The following is a 26,703-nucleotide window of genomic DNA, read 5'->3' on the forward strand; positions in this document are numbered from 1 at the left end:
TCTCCCCCTCTCCTCTCCAGCTTCCTTGCATGTGCACATGTATGGTATATGCAGTGACAAGCACTATGATGTGTGCAAGTATGGCTATTTTAGATGTACACATAAACCTGTGCATGTGTGAAACGATGTATACGGGGGACTCTTTGGATGAACTTGAGGTGTGTGGCATTGCTTCATTTTGTGACTCACCAATGATCTTTGGGAGGAAAAATAATTTCACTGCTACAATAATTTCACTGCAATGGCATAATCCGATGATAAAACCTGACTCTTTTAATAAGGGCAGAAACAAGCTTGTTTTAAATACAGATGGCATTAAATGAAAATAGAGCCTTCGCTATGTCCTGTGTTCTCACAAATCACCTACAATACATAGCCAGCCCAGCTATTTTAAGAGCCTTGTGCTTGTTAAGCACATCTCAGAATAACTAAAGGTAGATTATTCCACATGGGTGGAAAATAATATGCAGAAGAATTCTGCTCAATTATTTTTTAATTGAAAGCATTTTGAGGTAAAATGTGCAAATAGAGTTCAAACCAAAGCAGCTGCCCTGAGAATTAAAAAATGGGATAAAGTCATTTTTCAAGCACATCCTTTTAGCTTTGAAAAGCAGGCTTTAAGGGAAGCATTTTAAAAATATACATACAAGGTCTACCCAAGGCTTGCCCATTTCCACCCACAGTAGCCGACCAGACCAGCAGCTGAATGTAACTGGCAATGGGATAACATCGTCCTGATGACAGCAACCGAGTCTGGGGGGATCCTCTCCCCTCCCAGTATCTGCTCCCCCTGAGGCAGTTGCCTCACGTTGCTTCCTGGCACAGCCAGTCCTGTCTTCTGTTCTGTCTGAAATGTGGAACTGTGGCATAGTGTTGCTTCACTAAGCAGGATCTGAAAGCATGGTTTGAGTCTCGTTTCAGATCCTGGTTATTCAATTGAAACTACACCTCAGACCACTATTTTTCATGTAACAGGAAACTGGTTTAAAGGGACTGAGATTGCAGTCATGTAGTTGTAGCCCTAGTGGTTGGGGAAGAGAGTGTCTGGGCCTGAACGCTCATTCCTAGCTTAAGAAATCAGGAATAAACCATGGTTTATTAAGCCAGAATTGTTGCATCCAGACCAGTTCTGTGTCATCCAGAATCCTGCACCCTGGATCTTCAGGACTTCTTCTGGTTTCTTTGTTGAGTGAATTCATTTTTTAAAAATTAAATAAAAAATAAAAATTGCTGTACAGGTAGTGTCAGGTGCTGAAGGGTGAATCTGTGTAAATGGAAGCTTCAGAGAAGGAATTGGGACGAAAAAGGAGAAACTGAAATGAGACACAAAATTGGGAATGCACACTTTAGAGTTTCGTAGACTCAAATTACATGTTAAACAGAATCTTGTGATCAGTGGGGAAAGGGTTAGGCAGCCTTTCTCTACTTGCTCTTTATTTGCTCCGACTGCGTATGCTTTTTAAAGATTTTTTATTTTAAAAAATCGAAGGCGAGGCAGGCACCCTGCACCACTCAACAGACTCCCTGCGCAACTCCTTGCATTCTGCTGCTTTGGCTGCCTTTCGACAGCTTCATACAGAAAACACACAGAAGGTGAAGGAAAAATCTGGCGTGTTGGCAGGCTTCACAAGTCTGGGTGCAAATAATGATCAGCGCTACTTGTCAGAAAGAACAAAGCACCAAGTGTAAAAGTTTCCCTAAATCAATAGGCATTGATGAGTGATATGAAAAGCTTTGAAGAAAATGGCTTCTGCCATATTTATTTGCTGACCTTCAGGAAAGCATCTGTGGGAGATAATGCAACATCAGATAAAAAAATTAGAGAAACAGAAAGACCAGCTGCACTGTGTGTGTGTGTGTGTGTATGTGTGTGTTTGTGGTGCGTGTATGTGAGAGAGAGACTTATTTAGGCCACGTTGATTTATGAAGGCTAAGTATTACTGGTAGGATTACTGGTAGCATTTTCAGCAGTTCCCCAATTCTGCATTTTATGTATTGCAGTGTTACTCTACTGTTGCAGGAAGTGAAAAATAAAATGCTGGTTCAAAGCAAGGCTTTCTCTCTTATCTGTTACATAAACATAAGCAGCATAAAGTTTAAGAATCGTGGTTCTTTTCCAGGGTATGGATTTAATTGCATCATGTTAAACATAGGGTTCACATTAATAACATCATAAATTTTTTTGGGAGTCACCCACTCAGTAGCACTTTGGGGAAAATGAAAAGGACAATGACAAGAGAAGGTTTGCCTGGTCTATTTATTGCCCGATTTCAGGGTGATGTCTATTTGAGGTGAGGGATTGAGCTGTCTCCCCCTTAGCAGCATTCTTCCCTCTACCCAGTGACATCCCTCAACTAATTCTTTTAACTAGGAAATTAGCCCCATATTCCAGCTGTGCAATCAGGCCTCTCATCTATAAGATGAAGCAATTTCTTCCCCCACAACCAAGCATAACCTCCTCCAACCCATGTTTTCCTAAATATCATCTCAGCATGTAACAATGACATCTATACATTCAATACTCTTCTTGTTTCACTACTGAGGCTTATGTGAGGAAAGAATCAACAAGATTAGCTTCCATGATGTCAGTAGCAGGACTTAAAGCATCAACGTGGGCCTGTACAGCAGCCGGTCCAAGATATTTTAGCACCTGAGGTGTGTTGGTTTCTGTTTCCCTCACTGAGCAGCTGCTGCTAGTCACAGGACTGTTTTCATTCCACAATCCAGATACTGTTGGATTCCCATGGGAAAGGGAGACGGGATGTGACGTTTACTGGTTTCCTGTTTCCTTTGTACTGTCATTTCGTTGTGGAGTTGCTCTCTACTTCTCACAGAGACAAGATGTATATTTGTATGCTTTCTGCATAGCTTAGAAATAAAGCTTAGCAATGTAGCCATACCTGCCTCATCCTTCCGTTTACGGACTCTGGGTGTTTTATACTCTGCTGGGCTCAAGTCAAGATGAGCCGTATCAGCTCGGAGGACCGGAGCTGAATTTATCTAAGCGGGACTTAAAGCATCGACGTGGGCCTGTACAGCAGCCGGTCCAAGATATTTTAGCACCAGAGGTGAACCACGACATGGTGACCCCGTCTCCACCAGGAAATAAGGGGTGAATGAAGATCTACATCAGGAACTAAAGGGGAATAAAGAACTACACTGGGATCTGCTGCCCCTGTGCTCCCTGCTGCCTAAGGCAGCTGCCTCAACTCGCCTCATGGGTGGGCTGGCCCTAACAGCAGCTTTCTTCAGCTTGGAGCTTTCCAAGAGATAAACAGCTCAGGACCACAATACCTTAAGGACCACCTCTCCTCATATGAACCAACCTGGACCCTGTGATAATAATCTGAGGTGCTACATTATGTGCCTCCTCCATAAGAGGAGGACAACATGAGAATGGGCCTTTTCTGTGGTGAAATGCTTTTCCCAGAGAGGCCCACCTGGCACCTTTGTTACATATCTTTAGGAGCAAGGTAAAAATGTTTTTCTATAACCAGGCCTTTGGCAAATTAAGCTTTCTGCTGCATAATATATAAGAAAGCCCTGTGCCCTTTGTTTATTTACAAAAAATTAACAAACCAAAGCTTGTCAAAGTCAGTGACTGTTAATGGAGCCAAAGGCAGGATTTTAGACCTTCTTTCCACCCTGACACTTCTGGGTATAGGATGGCATATTATTATTACTAATAATAATAATAATAATATAATATGAATGGCACCCCTAATTTTAAAGGGTTTTCCCCCCTGGATGCTTTAAGGTTATGCTTGAAAAGTATGAATAAGAATTATGCACCACATTTCTCATACACAGACACTCATTAGGGAATGAGGATTGGTTCAGACTCTGTAGCTCCAAGTGTATGTCCTTTGTTGATTTAACAATATAATACAAAAACATTAACAGACCATGGCCTGGTTTAACAAACCAAGGGCAGGCTTTTGGACCTCCTTTCCACCTTAAAATCTGAATGGCACCCTTATGTTTTGAGTTACCTGAGTTTTCTTGCACATGTCTAGAGTTGCTCCACTGCCCCATCACTGACTTCTTGCCATCACATAGAGTTTTGTCCTAAGCTTAGTGACTTACCCTCAAACAAATTTCCAAAGCGTATTTTGTAAAATTAATGTCTCACAAAGTGGCAGGTCTGAGAGATACAGGCCCAGAAAGTAGCAACCTCATATGTTCAAAAGCATGTCTGGTGGTAGGGAAAATGATATTGGCTTATGTTGCTCATTTTTAAAATGAGTACTTTTGCAAAGTGGGCCTTTTGATTTCTGAGAACTACTGGGACTCAGTGTTGCTGCTTCGTGCATTTATAGAATGAGAGAGTTCTGTCGAGTTCATCATCTTTCCAGGTATTTCTTTCAATCATTTTCTTGGAACAGCAGTGCGGGGAGAGGAGTGCTTGACTTTCACTTCCCCTCACAGAATGTCCCCACTGAAGTTGTTTCTCCTTCCCAAAGCTGATATTCACCTCACTGCTGAGCTTGGCGGCATACAATTCTCTGCATTTCTCTCAACAAGGGCAGATCACGGGGTGGGGGGTGGGGAATAAGCACCTCACCTCCCAGCACTGTTCCTATACTCGAATCCAGAGTTCCCCACAGCTTCGTTAAAGTTAGAAACATAGGGAAATCTACCCACATTCATTTTGGCCCTCAGCTGATTTTGTCATGTTGGTCAATAGATGGGGAATGATGAGTCAATAACTTTAGAACAGTTTATAGATCTGCGTGGAACACTAGCTGTCTGAAGGAACACAAGGACAGCAGCTTTTGATGCTTCTTGGATCTGAGGAAAGATCCTGGAAGGCAAGTTGGATCCCTGCTATGGCCAGGGATCCCTCCCTCCCTCCCTCACGCAGCAGACTGTTTTAAAGCAGGAGGGTCGTGGCAAGACCTGTTTCTGTGCCGGCTGCTTAGAATTACTGCCTTGCCTTAGCTGATTGTGTGGAAGCTTTAGAGAGCCCCCCTCCCAAAGGTGTTTTTATTCAGCCTAATTAATGAAGATAATGGCTTTCAAAATGTCATATGTAATAATATCCTCAAAATGTGTTAGCAGTCACATCTAGCAAATCCACCGAAGTAATTCCACGGATTAGTGATCACATCTTTTTCCACTTTTGCAATGCGTTAGTTTGCAGTACAATGCAGCACTTAACGTTCTGAATCATAAACACGGGCAGATACCCTATAGACCAGTGAATTTCTAGCAAAAAACTCTTTTCTTCAAACGAGGGACAAAGTTTACAAATGCTGCAATTCTTCACTTGTTTGGATTAAAATCTGGCCCAGTGAAGAATTAATGGTTTCCCCGGCTGGCTAATGTTTGGTTCTTCTCGTGGGGAATTTGGGAGTGAAAGATGCAGCTGACAGAGCTGTCAGTATACCTCATAATTTTTTTTTAAAAAATAATTTTATTAGTATTTCCCACACAACAACAACAACACGAAAGATATCAAAAGATAACAATACACAACACACAAGAAACAACATTTGAAAACTAAAAAGACAAAACAAAACAAAACAAAAAACGAAACAAATCCATATCTTACAAATATTATAAACACTAAAACAACAAGACATTGACTTCCACCAATCCCACAGCACCTCCTTTATCTCTCATTCTGTCTTCCTGTTTTCCTGTTTTCTTTATCCTATCCTAACATCTAGATATAAATCCTTCTTTCATGTCCTTTCACTTCACAAGGTTATTCCAGACTCAGCCAGATTTCTGCCCTCGAACCTTGGCTTTTGAGGTATTCATTTAGGCACTCCCATTCTTTTTTTACTTCACTTTTTGGTTTTTGTCTTATTATATCTGTCAATTTGGCTAGTTCTAAGTAATCTGAGATCTTACATAGCCACTCTTCCCTAGTGGGTAACTGACTCCCTTTCCAGTACTTAGCCACCAGGATTCTTGCTGCAGACGTTGCGTATAAGAAAAAATTAGTTTTGTCTTTTGGAATATCATCATTTAAAATTCCTAAAAGGAATGCCTCTGGCCTTTTACTATATGATATTCTTAATGTTTTCTTAATTTCTTCGCTTCTCGGCCTTTTGGCTAAGATCAAGTGCAATATACCTCATATTTAGCTGCCAAGGTCCCTACAAGCATTTCATGTATCTCAAGTTGCAGGAGGTGCCTCTGCATGATTCCTGGCAATTCTGCATTTCCACTATAGCTTCCAGCCCATAATGTTCAGGAAAGCACCACCTCAAGCCTCCAGAGAGAATTTCTGGGAGCCCAGGGGGCTGAGGAAGTCCTGGAGAAAACCGGTTGCATGACCGACCTTCTGCTCTCACAACGATATGCTATAAGCCAATGGATGAAAGCTCTGTTCTACTGCCTAAATACATCAGGAATGCCACAGATAGGAATGCAGTCTTTAAATATTGAAGAGGTAATAAAAATTCATGAGAGTAATTCAGTGAAACTGTGAGAATATCTGAATATATTTTATATATGGCAATCTAAAATAAGCATATATAGAATAAGTCAGGTTGTTTTTCCCCCTACAGGCTTTTTATAGAGTCCTAAATGTTTTATGTTGGTAATAGCTATTATTCTACTCTGGACAGTTTGAGGTTTATCTGTTCCTACGTTTATGTAAATAGCTCCTGCATACAGTGCAAAATTTTGCTAGTGGATAGAGACTGATTGCCAGGCCAAATGTTTTGCAAGCTGGAATGAGGCACAGAGCGCCCCAGAAAATAACTGATGGTCAAGGGCCCATACTTTGATCAACAGCATCCCTTGTGAATTCCAAGAAGACAAGCCCTTCTCAAACATCACTTACAATGCCTGCATTCACTTACCCAAGGCCAGCCTAAGACATTTTGTCTCTGGAGTAAGGTAAAGGACCCCTGGATGGTTACGTCCAGTCAAAGGCGACTATGGGGTGTGGTGCGCATCTCGTTTCAGGCCAAGGGAGTTGGCATTTGTCCACAGGCAGCTTTCTGGGTCACGTGGCCAGCAGGACTAAACTGCTTCTGGAGCAATGGGACACTGTGACGGAAACCAAAGCACATGGAAACACTGTTTACCTTCCCGCTGCAGTTTACCTTCCCTATTTATTTACTACACAGGCACACTTTCAAACTGCTAGGGTGGCAGGAGCTGGGACAGAGCAACGGGAGCTCACCTCGTTATGCAGATTCGAACCTTCCGATCGGCAAGCCTAAGAGGCTCAGTGGTTTAGACCACAGCACCACCCGCTCCCTTCTGGAGTGAAGGACAAGGTGGTACCCCGCCCCCCTTACGAGTACCAAAGCTGACTGGTCTAGCCAGTGCTTTTTTCCCCTTAAAAAAATGTCTAGGGGTACTCTCATTTTGACTCAAGAAAATCACCATTTTATAGTTCAAATCGGGAAAAATAAATACAGCAAATGGACAAAAGTACAAAGATTCACAAAATGTTTAGGGGTATGCGTACCCCTGCAGCCCCCAAGAAAAAAAGCACTGGGTCTAGCATTACTTTACTGCGGCCAATGGAAAAGCAGCAAACTAGCTTAGGAAAAGCAGAGCAAGTTGTGTGGCAAACAAAACTCCAGCACCAGGCTGCCTTTCCCTTCCTCCTGGCATCAGCTGCCTGAGGGGACCAACTCACATTGCCCAATGGCAGGGCCAACCCTGCTCTTGTCTTAGCAAGCATATTATGAGGTTGTGCCCAAGACAGTTCTGTGAACTATTGAGAAAACGTTGCCCTTTATGGCCCCACCTGCCCTATGCATTTTAAGCAGCATCATATCACTTAGAACAGCCATGGCTTTCCCCAAAGAATCTTGGGGGGCGGCAGAGTGTGAAGGATGCCAGTTGTCGTTAGGAGACCCTCTATTCCCGCCATGCAGCTACAGTTCCCAGGGTGGTTTAACACCCAGCCTCTCTTCCTGGGGAACTCTGGGAAGTTACTCATAGGCCTCATGTAGCGCTTAAAAATTCCAGTCAGGCAATTTAAGGGCACCATCAGTCAAGCGGGAAGTTCTGCCATGCAATCCTAACTTAAATTAATCACAGCTATGTAAGGCCATAGCAGTATTCTTGCAGGGCACCCATTCATTCAAAACCCATTCAGAAGGGATGAGGATTTTGGCCATGGGGTGTGAACTCTTTCTCTCCCCCCCGCTCTGAAGCTGCTATTTGGTAAAAGAGGGGGCCGCCAGTGGCGCCAATTACGCAGCTTTGGGATGGTGCGGGAGGAAAAAGTTAACCGACCCCCTCACCATCATCCCAGTACTGAACGCCTCCATCAGCTGACAATTTAAAAGTAAAAAAAACAGCACTCACGCGGTAAGCTTATCTATTAAACGGTTAAAATAGCACTATTTTAAAAGCATTTAAAGCATTCCTATCCAGTTAAACCACTTTCATGTGTTAAGTGGCAGTTAAAGGTTACCTTCTGCGTCTGTTATACTCAGAGCTCTTGAAAACAATGTTTTCTTGGAAACTGTTGTATTTTAGTCCCCCCATATATTTTTATATCTATCTATCTCTAATAATATTTTTATTTCTAATTCCAATTGCTTTACACACAGTGCAGAATATCTCCATAATTTTCTTTTCCTTATATATGAAACCGATCATCATCTTTTTTGACCAGCTCTTATTTTGATCAGCATTTGGTAATGTTGAGAGCCAGATACCAGGCTGGCCAGATATATTTCGGTACTTGCCGTACAGCTTCCTCCGTCCCCCCCGCCCCTGCGCATACATTAATAGACACAGAGGCATGATCTCCAACAGAATATTCTCTTTGCAACACTCACAAAACAAATATACATGAGTTCCATTTTGTTGAACCAGGGCATGAGATGGGGGAGAAGAGAGAGATTGTATTTAAAAGATTGCAATGACACAAAACTGTGAGTAGCTTTAATTAAAGAGACTGGAATGCCCTATGGACGGCATGGTCAGCTAGCAGAGGGTCCCTTCTGTCTCATGTTATGTTACAGGACACCCTTGAGAGCTGTCACCTGGGGATCTGGAACACAGTGCCATCAGAATTTTGATGACATGCCACTCTATTCCGTTGGAATTGGGAGAGGCTGGAAGCAGTGATGGACTGGAAGGGGGAGGCAATAAGCTGAGGCTAAATCCTGATAAGATGGAAGTGTGCTGAGTGGGTCCCATGTCCAGGAATTAATTAGATGTGTGACCTGTTCTGGAAGGGGTTGCACCCCCCCCTTGAAGAACCAGCTTCATAGTCTGGTCCTGGATTCCAACTTGTGAGTCTCGAGGGGCTTCTGTGCCTAGGAGTGCTTATGCCTAGACTGAGACGGCTTTGCCCACTACAGCCATTTCTAGAGCAGGAAAAGTTGGCCTCAGTTGTCCATCCCTGAGAGACCCTCCACTTGCACTACTTGAAGATGGCTGGGGAGGGGGAACTAGTGCAGAATGCAGCCCCTAGGTGACTCAGCAGGGCCGCCAATGAGACCGTGTCACCATTCTGGAAAGAACTGCCCTGACTGCCGATGAGCTGTTAGCACAGCATTAGCATTTAAGGTCCTAAATGGCTTGAGACTCAAGTACCGAAAATAACATATTCCCCAATATCAACCATCTTGGACCCTACAAAAAGCAGGTGAGGCCTTCCTTGGTGCTGGTGAATTTGTTTCAACCATTATTAACTTTCAGGGGGAATTCGAAAACATTCCCTTTTACCCGTGGCAACCCTGAGACCACTGGATGGAAGAATGCTGTTAACTGTACCTCTTTTTAGATGTTTTAACTATTTTAAACTATTTTTAAAATGCCCTCTCTCTCTGTGTTTGTGTGTGTTTGCCACCCAGGGCTCCTTGGGGAGGAGGAGTGCAATACAAATTTAAACAACGCCACCATCAACCTATTCTTTAGATGCACACATTAGGAACGAAGAGCATGATTTCAGCCTTAAAGTCTTGGTTGTATCAAGTCCATATCTGACTGTCACAGTAATTGAATGCAAAAACAAAAAGTCTTAATAATATAAGAACACAAACAAATTTATTATGGCATGAGCCTTTGTGGGCTAGAATCTGCTTCATTGGGTGTGTAAAGTTTTATCTGCAGCCATGTGCATATAAACACACATGCACACACACCAGGATGGGGTGAGGGACAGTAAGACATGAAGTCAAAGACAAATGAAATGTAGGAAGTACAAAACACTGGCAATTCAACTGTAGTCTGGGTGCATGCAAAGAATGCACAATGAGCCTTCACAATAGCAGAGTCTTTTAAAGTGTCACTAAATGCCTTGCTGTTTTTTCCTCCAAAACAGAATGGAAATAATTTAAAGGTGTGTCAAAGGAAAAACAAAAACAGGAGAAAACATGCACCATACAAGTGAAAATTAGCAGCTATACTTTAATGTTTTCTGGATTAAATTCATATAATAACCTGAATCATACATGTAATATTGATCAAATAAAAATATTGACCCAATCATTTTTGGGCTCCAGTGCTACGGTTTTAGTTGGCTCCTGAGTAGCCTGGAAGCTAAGGAACAGAGAAAAATAAAACACCTGAACAGGCAGAATCCCATCTGCTCAAAATGCAAGTCTTACTGAGTGAAATGGTGCTTACTTACATGTAAGCAGAGATGTCGGACTGTAGCCTTTCAGAATTTTGCGAAAGATAACCGAGCATAAAAAACAAACATTCATTGGTTCCATTGTGGTCTATTAAGCACACCTGACAAGAATACCCACAACACATTCGTCCCTTTTTGTTGAAGTTACGTCAGCAAAAGAGTAAAACCAAATAAAGCTGCAGGCTGCCTACTCCACAGGAACAGGATGAGACCTTAGAAGGTTCTTTATAGATATTGGGTATTTCCAGCATACCCTAAACTTGAACATAGCTGAAATGTGTAGCAAAATGAGTAACAATGATTATTATTGGGAGCCTGTGAAACTCTTGCTGGGTGACCTTGGACTAGTCACACTTCTCTGAAGTCTCTCAGCCTCACTCACCTCACAGAGTGTTTGTTGTGAGGGAGGAAGGGAAAGGAGGTTGTTTGCCACTTAGAGAATCCTTCGGGTAGTGATAAAGCGGGATATCAAATCCAAACTCTTCTTTTCTCCCCCCCTTAATTATCTGGACTGCCGCCTGGTACCTACCTGGTCAACTCTAGGGCAATATGTAGGGAGGGAGCTTTCACAGGGAAGTACAGAGTTTGACAAGGTACGGCACCTTGCTTTAATCTAGCTTCCCCACAACTATGGGGAAACAAAACAATTAATTTGACCTGGAGGAAAGAATGGCTTTCCACAGGCCACCAGCATACCCAGTACAAGACTGCCAGTTGAGTCTGGTAAGGGAATCATCTAATGTTGGTACCTGATGCTGAAATTGGCAAGGCCAGCACAGCACCAACATCCATTAAAAGTTGGGCAGCTGCCCAAAGCTTTGGGAAATTGAAGGATCTGCTGCAAGCCCTTACCTGCCAGCTCCATTTCTCTCATAGTGCTTGGGAGAACAGGTCTGTTAGTCTTTAGGGAACTGAAAAGGATGCTACATGCTGGTTTCAACTGAGGCTTATCTATTACCCAGATAAATTTTTTTTACCATTGATCTTACCCCTCAATAGCATTGCGGTATTACAAAACCTAATTACCCCAGTGGCCTTAAATGGATCCAGGTATCTTAATATATTGGACACACATTTCTAATCAAGGCCCCAACCTAGTCATGCCGGGGCTGTTTTGAACTCTCAAGGCTCAAGGCATACCAGGCCCCAGTAAATGAACAAGCCCAGCACCGACAACACACACACTCTAAAAACAACCATAGATGGATGAAATGAAGTTCCAGCTCCAATCAGCAGTACTTTTCAAACAGGATGAATCTACTACCATCACCCTAGTTTTATATCAATATGATTCAAAGGAAGACAACAATACAAATTGAACATAAAAAAAATCAGAAGTCTTTCTCTCTCATATACAGACCACTTCCTTGGCAATGCTATTTAAGGCTAGGGACACATCTTTTCATCTAGACAAGGCACCTATTGTGGCACCTTTCTTCTGAAATGCTGGGCTTCTTAGATCTTGTGTCTGTTATCAAGCTTAATATATGATCTGAGAAATTCACAAAGCCTAAATCAGATACACCGCAATCATGAACTATTTACATGATTAAACCTGGACTGGCTCAGGCTGAAGATAAGTGCACACACTATACATTGTTGGTTAGATTTCAAAATATATACAGATTCAGTTGGTTTTATTTACAAAACAGCTGCCACTTCATGAAAACTATTCTGATACACTAAAAGTTCTAATCTGGCTTGAATAAAAATAGCCCACAAAAGCAGAGTGGGGCCCTGATTTCGTTTAAAAGTAGGAAATGACACGGATTAAGCAGGTGGTAAAAAACCTGAGATTCAAATAATTCCTTAAACATGAACTTGGGTGTAAGAGTCCAAGAAATCCTTAGCATGCACAGTGCAGATAAAGTCACCTGTTTAACAGTTCTTCTTTGAACACGACTACAAGCTCAATCAAGGAGGTGAGCAGCTGTTGATCAGACTATATACCATCAACATGGGAAATGTCACTTTTCCCTTAATGGAAGCACTGAAGTAACTTTGCATCTACAGGACTTCTGTGGGAATTACTTTCAGAGTAGCTGATCTCCCCACAGAACACGCAGCTAGAGAGGCAGCAGGAAGCTACTGGCTGCAGCTCCCACCTCCCAGTAGCCAGGCAGCCAGTTCTCATAGATCAAATTAATCCTTGTCTAGTGCCTTTGAAGCTTCCACTACAGCAGATTCTGCTCCTTCAGATTTTGAGGGGACACTGGATATATTACCAGGAAACATTCAAAGGCTCCTTGCCCCAGAAGTGGCAAGTAAGTGGCCAGGTCCAGTGGACAGTATCAGCAGCAAGGAAGCAGAGTGGTGAGTGATTCCTAAAAGGGCCCCCTGTGGCAAACTCCAGAGCCAGGAGCCTGGAGCAAGAATGATGGACCCAGCCTCCTATCGCTGATAAGCATGGAAGGTCCGAAACTGCAGCCAATTGGAAATGCTGATGGGCCCTTTGACCAACTGCTTCCCACTCACCACCCTCTGCCTCAGAAAACAATTATCCGTTTTGAATTTGCATACATTTAAACGAATCAATGACCAGTTTCACTTCCTTGAGCAATCCTCCTCTCCATTATTTCCTTCTGTTAATTTTGAATTATACTTTGCCATCTCCTGTACCACAGATCAACCCTGGTTATGACCACATTGAGATCAAAAAATTGTCCAGGCTGAAGGAATGATTGTGGTTACCAATACATAAGATGCAAAAATATTCCTATTAAAAATAATTTTAGACTATCCTGTTTTTGGATTCTCCATTTTCCAGCGTAGAAGACAAGTTGTGTTCTTGTTCTTGCATTGATTTGCTCTTGGCTTCAAACTGGTCCATTTCACGGATTTCTAAAGGCACCTTCTTCCTGGCAAATGCCTGGTTGATTTCAGCAAGAGTCTTGTTTTTTGTCTCAGGCAGAACAAAGAAAAGGAAAGTGGCACCAGCAAGACAGACGACAGCAAACACCAGGAAACAGTATGTCTGCAAGCCTTCCTGAAAAAACAAAGCAAAACGGACACCCCACCAGCATTACTAATAGTACAAAAACAACAAACAGAAATCATTTTGAGAACATGTGAGGGGTACAATATAAATAAAAGAGCACTTCCTTTTTTAATTAACAAGGAGCCACCCCTACACCTCAAGTCTGAGATTAGAGCTTCTAGCGCAGAGACCTCAAGTCTAGAAAAGCTTCAGCCCCAGCTTCCTCTCATTTTAGAAACAGAGTCCTGTCAAAAGCCATGAGGCTCTTAGCAACAAGACCTATAGAAAATCACCCAGGAGTGATCTAAAAGATAATTAATGCAACTAGTTTGAAATAGCTGTCGTTATTATCAACCACTGACTGGTAGAAGCCATGCTCTTTTAAAACGTGAATAATTCAATTATGAAGGAACCAACCAGGCAAGGCTTCAAGCAAGGGCAATCGTAGAATATTCTGGGGCACACTAAGGTTTGCCACTGAGTTAGCAGCCAACAGGGAGCCACAACAAATCACAGCTGCCTTCCACTTATGAGATGCACAGCTGCAGGGAAATATTCCAGTTTTGCCACCCTATTTAGCAGTGGCTAAGGGGGGAAACTTCAATTATTTTTGGGGTGAAGTAACATTTGGGATGTGTGTGAAAATTACCAGTGCCCTCCTGATCCTCCATGCTGCCAGCTGACATTTCAAAAATCCCCACAATGCCCTGGAGCAATGTGAGGTCATGCCAGCTTTTTATTATCTTAGGTTGTATCCAATGCTGCGCAGTGCCAGGTAGCTCACTGGGGGGGGGGGGGGCAAGACGGTTTGAGCATATGACACCGATCCTGGTCCAATTGCACTGACTGCCAATTAGTTTCCAGGCCCAGTTCACAGTGCTGGTTTTCACCTCTAAAGCCTTAACAACTCAGGACCACAATCCCTCCAGGACCGCCTCTGCCCACATGGATCCTGTGATCATCATCTGAGGCCCTTCTTTGTGTGCCTCCTCTGCAACAGGTCCAGAGAGTGGCAACGCAAGAACGGGCCTTTTCTGCAGTGGCTCCCCACTTGATATCTTTAGGCACCAGCACCGGCAAATGCACTCCTCTTCTCCCAGGCCTTTGGCTAATTAAGCAACGGCCTTTTATGTGTGTGGTGGTGGGGTTATTGTTTTTGTTTGTTATTATGCTACGTATTTCTGTGTTAATTTTATACTGTAAACTGCCCTATGATCCTTGGATCAAGGGAAGTATATAAAATAAATAAATAAATGATGATGATGATGATTCCTGCTTGGCAGGGGGTTGGACTCGATGGCCCTTGTGGTCTCTTCCAACTCTATGATTCTATGATTCTATGATTCTATGATGATGGTAATAATAATAATAAGTGAGATTCCACTCACAAAATGAAATGTCTCCCTCCCTGTCCTCCTCTTGCAGCGTCCCAACCCCCCCCCCAAAAAAATGTGTTCTGGAGGATGCCCCAACCCACTGGAGCAGATTTTGAAGGTGCACACAGAGCAGGAGGAGGGCAACAATGAGAGAAAGACGTGAGTGAAAGTCTGTCCCACTCCAACAATGGCAGTGATGGATACAAGCCTCTGCTGGCAATTTTATGTTATCGGCTGCCTCAGGGGCCTGATTTTAGGTAGATCTGCGCAGGTGTTGAAGTTGCTGCTGTGAGTGTGCATTTTAAGCCTGTCTATAAGTAACACAAATGCAGATGTATCAAAAATAATTGGGACTTGTAAGCCCAGAGGAAACCAGATAGCTGACACAGAAAGTCAAAGAGTTACCCAGTTTATGCCACCACTATGTGGTATACAGCACTCCTACATTTCTGCATCACGCCAACTGTGTGAGATTGAAGGAACAGGACTCCTGGGAAAGGGAGTCCTGGTCCATTAATGCATTGGGGGAAGTCCTTCCTGAAATTCCCTAGAGAGCATCTGCATCTGATGCTCTTAGAACCACTGTCCAATTGTGTGGTGATGGTAGGAACTAGGGAGAGGGCAATTTATAAAGCGTTGGCAAGGGAGATGTTCCGTCTCTGTAACCAGATTTGTCATCCTCAAAATGTTCCACACTACAGCTGACAGAATGTTCTACCCAAGCTGAAATACAGCAATGAGCACGGAACTACATTAATTAAGGCAGCAATCCCTTGGAAAGAGTAGGACTTGCTTCTGAAACACGCATAAGACTTCGCGGCAAAACACAATCACACGGGCAGTCCTACTTTCACAAGTTTATGGAATTACAAACTTTTAGGACACTGACCAAATGTAGCAAAGATCCTTGGAGGTTCCTTGCATTCTTTTCATAATTCACGGGGGGGGGGGGGGTGGATAACCTGCTTCCTTTTTGCAAAATGAAAGTAATCTTTAAAGCAAAATTCACCCACTTTTTAAAATGGCAGATTTCAGCAGTGAGCATCTGGTGCAAAAGGCACCTTATTACTCATGCCTGGACGGTGCTCCATTTGCTATGGACTATAATTTGCAGGGCCAGACCTTTAGAGACCCTAAGTGCTGAAAATATGATGGTGTCCCCATATAAAATTAAACATAAAACAATACTAAACCAGAAAATAAAATTACGTAGTAGAGTGTAAGAAAGTCTAAGTTCTGTTTTTTGCCCATGAGGATTAGTTTGATGCATTTTTTTAAAGTAAAAAATAAAATTATGTCAAAAACAATCTCCTCAATTTTTTGGTGCCGGTGCTTTGCTGGCGCCCTAAGCATGTGCTGTTACTGGGCAATCCAGTGCTGTCTACATGGCAAAAAGGGGGAGAGAAACACATTCTCATGCACTTTTTCACTTTCAGGGAAAGAAAAGATCTCAATAAAGAAATCCTGCGGTGGATGAGAGAAGAAAACATGTGCAGAAAATGAGGTGTGAAGCAAGCTGTTAGTGCTTGGAGACAGATCAATAATAATGCAGAATTATAAAACAATGCAAAAACCACGCTAATTGTTATTTAGCATGTATATCCTGCTCTTCTGCAGCTTATACAAAAAGAATAAGCAGAAATGTTAATGTGTATATTTAATGGACTGTATATTTTTGCATTGCGCTTGCTCTTACTTCACCTTCTGACCAAACTATGCAGTTTCAAATACTCGCTTATGAAGGAAGGCAATAACCAAGAGATACCCAGGATGCCATAGAACAGGTGCCCTCACAAACCAGGGTTCCTGCTGCTATCTAATGATGAGAGACTGACCCGATTTAACTCCTTGTTGGCATATGGAGACTTAAAAAAACAACAATCACATCAGGAACATAATGATGTGAACTGCGACTTTATTTATCTGACCATTGAAACTGTGTTTTGGCAGGTAACCAGTTTGAGGGGCTGAAACTCGCCATGTTGACACATTTTCAGAGAGAGACTGAAATACATTTGTGACTATGAGCTCATGCTAAACTCTGATCCTTTGATTTTCATAGATGCTCAGCCCATCTCTTCACTGCCCACATGCATCAGGATCAAAAGAGCCTTTATGCCTTGGGCAGATACACCTTTAAGCAGGATACCAAAGAAATGTAAATATTCACTAGTTCATGAGACCTGAGAGTCCCTGGAATGTACTGTCAGGATTCATCACATCAGTTTCGATCTCAGCACAAGCTGAGCCTATGTATTGTTAGCAAGAAGCTTCACCGTTAATGGATCCGAGAAGATCTGGAAAACTGACTTATTACTTTTCCTCTCTCTTCTGAATAAGAGCTGGGTCAACATGCCAAAATGAATCCTAATTGCATGTAGGTATAAAAATATTTAATTGTTTTACTTTTGAAAAACAGGACCCGGGGATGGGTGCTTCTTCTGTCTTGTGTCAAAACTCTGCTCTTAATACCTGGGTTTAATCTCAGCAAATTTAAGATATGCTACTTGGGTTTATGCCCTCCTTATCTGATAGGGATGACAATGTGTATCTGATGCGCTGGACCGGCCCAAGACATTTTGGCGCCTGAGACAAACCACAAAAGGAGTCCCCCACCAGGAAAGAAGCGGTGAGTGAAGATCTATATCAGGAACGGAGGGCAGGGGAATAAAATCAACCTTATGTGATGGTTGAAGTGGGAATCAAAGGTTGTTGCAGTGGGGAAAAGGGCCCAGGAGACCCTGGAGGTCAGCCCCCAATATTTCCTCCCTAGGGGTGGAAAGAGACCAGTAACACCTCCTCTTTCCCGACAGACAACTGTAGAGGGAAGGCATTGGGAAGGAGGCTGATCCAGCCTCCAGTGCCGGTGATGCATTCTTTGGAAGCCAGATCAGCTGCCCCCATGGATCCTGCCACCTGAGGCAGTCGTCTCCCCTTGCCCTGTTTAGGGAAGCTTTTAATGTTTAATAGACTATTGTATTTTAATATTCTGTTGGAAGCCGCCCAGAGTGGCTGGGGAAACCCAGCCAGATGGGCGGGGTATAAATAATAAATTGTTGTTGTTGTTGTTGTTGGCCCTGCTTATCTGATGCTGACATGCGTTCCTTCTGTGGGGTGATCACAATCCACCTTTGTCCATCCCAAGAAGCAGCCATGCATGGAGCTGTGGAGCTCAAGGAGCTGGTTTGAAGTATATTTAACAGTATTGTCCAACAGTAGAACAGATTTGAAGTAATCCATAAGACGTCCTTAAGGACATTAACTCAATGAGTTAATTGTACTTCTTCCCCACTGAAACCAGCGGGTCTTATATTTTGTCTAATTTGCCTTATTGATTTCAATTAAACCTAAGTTTGGATCCAGTCCTTTGTCACAGACATCCAAGTATTCTGTGCAGCCATAAGGACTAGACACTCTAAAAACAGTACTAACAGTTGAACAACAGTGTCCAATATTTGGGAGAGGAATGAAAAAGGCTGGCCACCTCCTTTACTCTACTTGGCAACATACAGAAACTACAAATGGGGTAAATTTAAATCATCCTCCCTTGTGGAGGCTGAGCTGAATCAGTGGTGAATCTGAGTAGCCATTCTGTTCAGGGCATCTTCGCTTTCCTTGAGACTTTTTAGACCTGCTGCCTTTAAAAGGTGCAGAGCTGGGGCTACAAACAACCGGACAAAAGAAGGCCAGTGCTACCTTGTATGGGTTTGGATTTGGTTTCATTCATTATCCAAAAGTCTTCGGGTTTACGGTGAGAATTATGGCACTTTCCATTTCTGGCAACAGTCCAAACAGCTAAGTTAATGTGAAGACTCCTCATACCTGAATGTAAGGGAAAAGAAGTCCAACGGCAAAGTTACAGAGCCAATTTGTTATCCCAGCAATCATGAATGCAGCGGGCCTTTGAGACTGAGCGAAGAACTCTCCCGTAAGGACAAATGGGATCCCACCTGCAACAAAAAAGACAAGGGTACGATGATCGCTAAATAAAAACCCCCACAAATTTTCATGTTTCAGCTCACCATCTATGACTTCTTTTCACTAAAATACATTAGTAATAGGCTTGGGGTTGGTGCAGAAACAGTATCATTTATATCCCACATGTGTGGTCTGAACAAAGGGCCATCAGAATGGCTAACAAAACACCTTAAATCATATTAAGACTGTTGCACTGGGGGCTAAAAATACTAGCTAAAATTCTAAAGCAGTAGTGTAGTTTTAAAATGACATGACATGTAAGGAAAACTGTGATCCTTTTCATATTAGGCCCCTCTAGCCCTGCTGAGGCCCTGCTCTTCTAAAACCAGCTGAGAACATTAAAACTTTGATTCCACAGTACGTCATGTAAATTTGGGAAAAATATGTTTAGGATTGCAGCATTCAGTCAACAAAGCTTCCCTTTTAAGTTGCAGTATCACACATCAACTGTCAAAATAGGGTAAAATTTGCAAAACAATGCATGGCTGAGCACAATGATAGTGCCTTCTGAATGGGTTAACTGCATTAGGGCTGAGGTCTTGTCTTCCCTGAATTTGGCACCTCATTTGTCCATTTTTTTGGAGGATAGCAGGGAAAGTCTTGGAGCCCTTTCACTGCCTTCACAGGCTATAGCAGCAGTGGTTCCATCTCTCATTCTCTCCCCACCCCCTGAACAATTTGTTGCTGCTGTTTGCAGCAGCTGCTTGTCAGAGGGTCATTCGGAGGAGGCTTTTACAGGGAAAATGGAGACTGCAATGGACGGGGGCTCCTCCCTCTGAACGCTTCACAGAACGATGCTATTTCATGATGTAGTTCTCTGATTTCAGGAGCATTCAGCTGGCCATTGGGTAGGACAAAGAGTTCTGCTGCCCCTACAACCAGTAGCTAAAGTAAGTTTAAAAAGAGGAACTGTTGCTGCTGCCAGGTGCAAAGTAAGGAATCGTAAGGAATGCAATGAAATATTTCAACCCCAAATTCAAAGTACCCTCTTTTTCCTCCCCTCCCCCCACTTCAAATTTTGAGCTGAAAGTTCTGCTTGGAGAGCTTTCGGTTCAGCTTCACTTAGTGCCATTTTGCCAAGGTAAATGGAGAATCCTACTATACATTATATACAGGAATATGTCAAAATGCTTTCCCCCCTATCTAACCAAAGGCTGAGCTTCCTTCTCACATGTGTATCAGTGACCTTCATTAGGTTTTCTCTTCCTTTGTTTCATTCCTACCACCTACTAGCTTGAAACACACACACACACACACACACACACACACACACACACACACTTTTCAATGATTACATAAGGATTACATATTATAAGTTCCAATTGCAATAACTGCAGTCTCCACAGTGTCGATTATTAGGGTGGGTGATACTGATTCACCATTCTTCTAAATTATGCGGTCTCCCACTCAAAATGAGCCACATATGATCATTAGATCAAGAGGTTTGTGCAGACACATTTTTAAAAGCTAAAACACTTCTTTCTTTCTTTAATTTTGTTCCAATCGTTGGAAGTTACAGCGGAAAGCTCTCTTGTAGGAGTCTCATAGCAAGATGGCTTCGAGATGAGTTCACAAAGTTAATGCAGCAAACATAATTATCAGAGTGATTCACTTCAATCACATTGTCTTTTTCAGTATAAAGTTGAGCACAATGGAAAGAGGAACACAAACCGAGGCTTCAAGGAAAGACAATCACGTCAATTAGACTGCAGCTGTCATAAAAATATCTGATTTTAATTTTAAGCCTAAAATTCAAAGCATTAAAAAGACAAATGCACACAGAAGATAAAATGTGCACCATTTCATTTGCTGTTAGCTGCTGGGTTAATTTATTTTAAGATAACATGAAGTTGTATATTTAGTCACTGAGCTGGTTTGCACAACACACCGTGGCTCGTGGTTAGAGAGGAGACAGCTTCACTACGAGCCTCAGTTTGGATGTCGCACTATGAGTAAAACACCAGGAAGCAGCAAAACAGCGACAAGTTCCTTTTTGGGAGCTCCCAGGTTCATGTGGTCTTGCTAAGCCAAATTTGGCTAGCATGTCATGCAAACCACGTCACTGCAACAGATTTATAAATATCAATATCTGAAATCTGCACATTCATATAGTCAAAGATTGGTTCATACATCATCTGAGGCCCTTCTTTCTGTGTCTCCTCCATGAGAGGCAACACGAGAACCTGCCTTTTCTGTGGTGGCTCCCCGTTTGTGGAATGCTCTCCCCAGAGAGGCTTGCCTGGTGCTTTCATAACACATCTTTAGGCAAGATGAAAACATTCCTCTTCAACCAGGCCTGTCGCTGATTAACATTCTACGTCTTTTCAAATGTGTTTGTGGGAGGGGGGAATTACGGGTTTGTTTTTTGTTCTTGTTTTTATTATGCATTTTGTGTTTTTATTTTGTATTTTTATGCTGCGAACTGCCCTGAGATCTTCAGATGAAGGAGGTTATACAAAATAAATAAATAATAATAATAATAATAATAATAATATAAATAAAAAAAGATAATAATAGACGATAATAATATATAATAATAATTACTTTGGGGTGGATTTTTAAAACTCATAAGTTTTTTATTGATTTGCACAGGTGACAGTGAAAACAACCACCATTATTGATGTATCAAAAAAGAAAAGAGCAGCTTGTCTCATATATCATAGATGTTGCTATGAACTGCTTCCTAATCACTGCATAAGACCCCTGCTAGGCAAAGGGACCCCTGACCCTTAGGTCCAGTTGTGGCCGACTCTGTGGTTGCGGCATTCATCTCGCTTTACTGGCCGAGGGAACCGGCGTACAGCTTCCGGGTCATGTGGCCAGCATGACTAAGCCGCTTCTGGCGAACCAGAGCAGCGCACGGAAACGCCGTTTACCTTCCCGCCGGAGCGGTACCTATTTATCTACTTGCACTTTGATGTGCTTTCGACTGCTAGGTTGGCAGGAGCAGGGACCGAGCAACAGGAGCTCACCCTGTTGCGGGGATTCGAACCGCTGACCTTCTGATTGGCAAGTCCTAGGCTCTGTGGTTTAACCCACAGCGCCACCCGCGTCAGGCCAAAAGCCCATGTTCTCCATATTCTTGTTCCCAGATTGGCCAACCAGATGCCCCTACAGCAGGCATGTCCAAAGTCCATTTCAGGGGCCTAATCTGGCCCGCTGGTCGATTTAATTTGGTGGCAGCATATGTCCTGGGGCAAAATCCTAAAAAAAGCTCAACAACTTTGGGGTAAAATTGTAAAACAACAACTTGGGTCGGCCCTCACACATGTTCACTTCATCAAATCTGGCCCTATTTGAAAAAGGGTTGAGCACCCCTGCCCTACAGGAAGCAAGACCTGAGTGCAGCAGCACTCCCCCCATTTATAATTTCCAGTAATTAAGTGGCATATAAATAAGTAAGTAAGCAAGTAAGCAAGTAAATAAATATTGTCTTAAACTGTAGAAGTAGAACATTCCCACCATGATTATCAGCGCTTGATAGCCTTATCGCTGTCTAAATCACTTTTAAAGCCATATAACTATGTATTTTCCTTAGCGATAGCTAGTCGAGCAAGAAAAATAGCAAAGTTTTCACTCTGATATATCTCTGCTCAGATTGCTTCAATGTGAGTGCAAAACACATTAGGAAGTTATGACTGACAGAGTCGTAATGGGAGAAAAGCTGTGCACCAAAATAGACTACCATTTGGAACAAAAGAGAGAAAACTGTATTTGCTTTTTAAAACTATGAAAGTTCTAAACTGTAGCTGGCATTAAATGATAAAATAACTTTCAGTAAGGGATTGAACTGCACTGTCAAATGTATTTCTGCAGGTTCTATTAGAAAAGTGTACGCTAACATTAACATGCATACTTTTTGCACCTCAGGCCTAAGGTTGTTAACAGTCCAATTCCTACCCATATAAACTTCAACTACCTAAATGCATAAAAACATAACTTCCTCAAGGGACCATTTTACACCAAGTCCAGGCAGACTCCAGGCATTGCTTCTTTTACCTGAACTACAGCCAGAGCTGGGTGCAAAATAATCACTTGGAAGATATGAAGCTGCCTTATACCAAGCCAGATCATTGGCTCATCAGACTCAGTAATCTCTACAATGACTGGCTGTGGTTCCCCAGAGGTTCAGGCAGGGGGATATTTGGGGGTGAAGCTAGATGCAAATTGGTGGTTTGGGGGGGGGCAGAGCCATACTGCTCCCCATGAGGAACTTGTAGATACATATCTACACCTGAGGTCAAAGACTCTCTAACATCCTAATTTAGAAACTATATCTAGCCATTTAGTTGCTTCCAACATGTGGTAAGCTTCCGTTAAGCACTGCGCTTAGGCTGAAATGGTGGAGTATGAATCCTCCTAAACAAGCATGTTGTTGATTGCTAAATGAAATTTCCGTTGCTAAACTGAGAGTCCAAAACCTTTGCCTATCTGGGGCAAATCATCCAGAAATCCACCAGTAGATCTATCTTCTTTCTGCCCAGCCCCGATTTATATCAGATTAAAATTCATTACTGATGAATTTTACAGATTAGAGAACCTTGACAGATTAGAGAACTGGGCCAAAACAAACAAGATGAATTTTAACAGGGAGAAATGTAAAGTATTGCACTTGGGCAAAAAAAATGAGAGGCACAAATACAAGATGGGTGACATCTGGCTTGAGAGCACTACATGTGAAAAGGATCTAGGAGTCTTGGTGGACCACAAACTTGACATGAGCCAACAGTGTGACGCGGCAGCTAAAAAAGCCAATGCAATTCTGGGCTGCATCAATAGGAGTATAGCATCTAGATCAAGGGAAGTAATAGTGCCACTGTATTCTGCTCTGGTCAGACCTCACCTGGAGTACTGTGTCCAGTTCTGGGCACCACAGTTCAAGAAGGACATTGACAAACTGGAACGTGTCCAGAGGAGGGCAACCAAAATGGTCAAAGGCCTGGAAACGATGCCTTATGAGGAACGGCTAAGGGAGCTGGGCATGTTTAGCCTGGAGAAGAGGAGGTTAAGGGGTGATATGATAGCCATGTTCAAATATATAAAAGGATGTCACATAGAGGAGGGAGAAAGGTTGTTTTCTGCTGCTCCAGAGAAGCAGACACGGAGCAATGGATCCAAACTACAAGAAAGAAGATTCCACCTAAACATTAGGAAGAACTTCCTGACAGTAAGAGCTGTTCGACAGTGGAATTTGCTGCCAAGGAGTGTGGTGGAGTCTCCTTCTTTGGAGGTCTTTAAGCAGACTTGACAACCATATGTCAGGAGTGCTCTGATGGTGTTTCCTGCTTGGCAGGGGGTTGGACTCGATGGCCCTTGTGGTCTCTTCCAACTCTATGATTCTATGATTCTATGTGAGGGTACTCAAGTTTGTCTATAAGTAGAACATTGGGTTTAGGAACATTGGATATCATCCAACACTGTGAGCAGAGTTCCGCTCAGGCAACAGGATTTCCTCTTCCTCTCCTCTCCCCTCCTGCCCCAAAATCTGTTCCAGAAGGTCTCCCAGCCCTCCAGAGCACATTTTAATGGTATGCAGGGGGCTGTAGAGAAGAGGAATTGCATACAACCCATTGTAAGCTTACAGCTAAGGGAGGAAAGAACCCACAGAGTTAGATCAATGGTGCCTTCCAGTGCTAACCTAGGCAGATGAACGTATCTACAGCACACCATACTTCATATTGTCATTATAAACATTGAATTCTCGTCTGTTTCACCACTCCCACCGTGATGGACATTCACAGGCTAAAACAGGAAACATACTGCCCCTAGTACAACAGACTTCAGCATGAGTGGATGATAGTTCACTTAAATGCATTTGAAAAAAAATCGTTACCTGGTCCAATACAAAATGATGCAATTATTGCCAGAATGCAGACTATACTGAAGTATCGAAGCCAGACTGCTTGATCCTGAAAAAATACATTGGAGAGGTATTACTAATGTGCAAAGTACACAGAAGTACTGGTTATAGTAAGTGCAAACAATCATACAGGTTTTCTGTACTCTTGGATTCTGTAGTCATGCACACAAAAATGAAAGATCTATAGAAAAAGATTACTAAACATATAGTAATAATATACTGGTATGTTTTAAACAGATTTTATATATGTGTCTTGTGCTCATTGGTATTTTTATTATCGATTTCTCTATGTTTTTATTTGAGTCCTGTTCGGGGGGAAAGATGGGGTATAAATAAATATATAATATTTATAATATATAATAATAAAAAAGATGAACTCCTTGGTTTGCAAAGTAACACAGACCCTAAAGTGTGGTGATAGGAGGTTTATTGTTTCTGTGCCAGCGAATAACTACTCAAAACGGCATTCACAAACTAATACGTTCCTATCATGTCAGAAAGGCATGCACTGCTACAAATAAACCCAGTATATATCATTGGGTTTAAGAACTCTTTCCACTTGACCGCTTACTTCAGTAACAAAAAAGCAGGAAAAATGGAAATACTGTATGGATCGTTCTAAGTCTCAAAGTAGAGATTCTGGCATCTCAAGTGGTGGGAATGAGTCCCCCAATCTCTGCTATGCTGCAGCACCACCCATACAGTGGCCAAAGCTGGAAGTATGGCTCTTCAGTCCAGCCATGACCTGAGGAACCAAGAGCAGTCTGCTTGGGTCTAACTCCAGGTTGGGTTCTTCAGCAACTCAATGGACAGAGAACCATATGGACGACCTCGCCTCACCTCCCTCCACAATCTAGTGCTGATCGCCAGCTTGTCTTTGACTACAGTTTTTGCCTGTGGCACCTGCCTAATTTGATACATGACCCCATGTCTGCCATTCACCCTGTCGTCTGCCCCTGACCCCCTTAATCTTCTGTCTGTGCTGAAATCCAACCCTGTCCAAGAAAGACATTTCAGCTTGGCCTATCTGCTTCTATTTTTAATATATCTGTATCTAAATGAAACAGAACGGCAACTGATCTGTACTGAATAGTGAGTCTGATGACGAAGGTGTTAAGCCACACGTGGGGAAGAGCTGTAACTTAGTCATAAAACACATAATGTGCATTTACAAGATCCCATCTTCAAGCCTCAGCATCTCTACCCCAAAAGGGTGGCCTGAAAGTGGCCACTCTGGGAGGCTTATCTGGGTGGACTTGGTATAAGGCAATTCACTACATCCAAGATCTGGCTGAAAATGTAGATATCTTCATGTTTGCACATTTCTTGAAGCAACTCTTTCCTGGGAAATATGTGTTAACCTTTGTGTGAGGAATGGAGATCATGACTTTGCCTGGAGAAATACAATGTACTGAAAGTTCACCCAAAGCCTGCTGTTTTAACCTGTCAGAATTATAGCTTTCATCAGTTTGAGAGATGCCCTCTGGAGCAAAAGAAGCTGTATAATCATCAATGCAACAGGAGAGAAACAAATCAGGGATTAAAATGACTTCTACTTTGTTCTGTGACCTCCTTCAGAATCTTCTTTTGACCATTTAAAAAATAGCCACTTGGAAAGTAAATGTTAATAATGTCAGGCTCCTGACATTTAGAGCGCATAACACATCTTCACATTTTTGAATCAAAATATTTAAAACGAAATTGCCAAAAAGCAATAGGATATCTAGGAGTGATATAATGTTTCAGATACACATATTTAAAACACAGAATTAGGGCTGCTGAAGAATGAATGTTGAACCATGGTTTAGGGACCATGGTTGTATTGAGAATCATGCATTACCAACCAAAGTGAATTGGAGTTCTGTGATCTCTTCAATCAGGGTTAGCAGCAGTGCTCACACATAATGCAAGCCAGAATAAAGGAGGATAGGGAGAATACTTT

The 26,703-nt window shown here is 42.5% G+C and overlaps 1 protein-coding gene and 3 long non-coding RNA genes across 6 annotated transcripts in view; 1 reads left to right on the forward strand and 3 right to left on the reverse strand.

Moving 5' to 3' along the window:
• LOC310770353 overlaps positions 1-26,703 on the forward strand; it is a 571,729-nt gene that overhangs the window by 467,556 nt on the left and 77,470 nt on the right. The window lies entirely within an intron of this gene.
• On the reverse strand, positions 255-9,471 carry LOC310770376. Its single transcript, XR_014552124.1, has 2 exons — positions 6,819-9,471; positions 255-1,313 (listed from the first exon to the last, which is right to left on the reverse strand). It is a non-coding gene; the product is annotated as an uncharacterized lncRNA (long non-coding RNA).
• The window catches only part of LOC310770307, a 473,978-nt gene continuing 457,599 nt past the window's right edge, over positions 10,325-26,703 (reverse strand). The window contains exon 2 of the long non-coding RNA XR_014552045.1: positions 10,325-10,943. This is a non-coding gene — a long non-coding RNA (uncharacterized lncRNA). The remainder of the gene's footprint in view (positions 10,944-26,703) is intronic.
• Positions 10,325-26,703, reverse strand: part of SLC2A9 (solute carrier family 2 member 9) — an 85,355-nt gene continuing 68,976 nt past the window's right edge. For all 3 annotated transcript variants that reach the window (XM_083630512.1, XM_083630511.1, XM_083630513.1), the window contains 3 exons: positions 24,735-24,810; positions 18,746-18,873; positions 10,325-13,556 (listed from right to left, as the gene is read on the reverse strand). In XM_083630512.1, coding sequence (XP_083486638.1) covers positions 13,302-13,556; positions 18,746-18,873; positions 24,735-24,810 — 459 coding nt within the window. In that variant the 3' untranslated portion in view covers positions 10,325-13,301. The remainder of the gene's footprint in view (positions 13,557-18,745; positions 18,874-24,734; positions 24,811-26,703) is intronic.

The sequence above is a fragment of the Podarcis filfolensis genome, assembly GCF_964270895.1.
Source record: "Podarcis filfolensis genome assembly, chromosome: 9".
In the NCBI taxonomy this organism is placed as follows: domain Eukaryota; kingdom Metazoa; phylum Chordata; class Lepidosauria; order Squamata; family Lacertidae; genus Podarcis; species Podarcis filfolensis.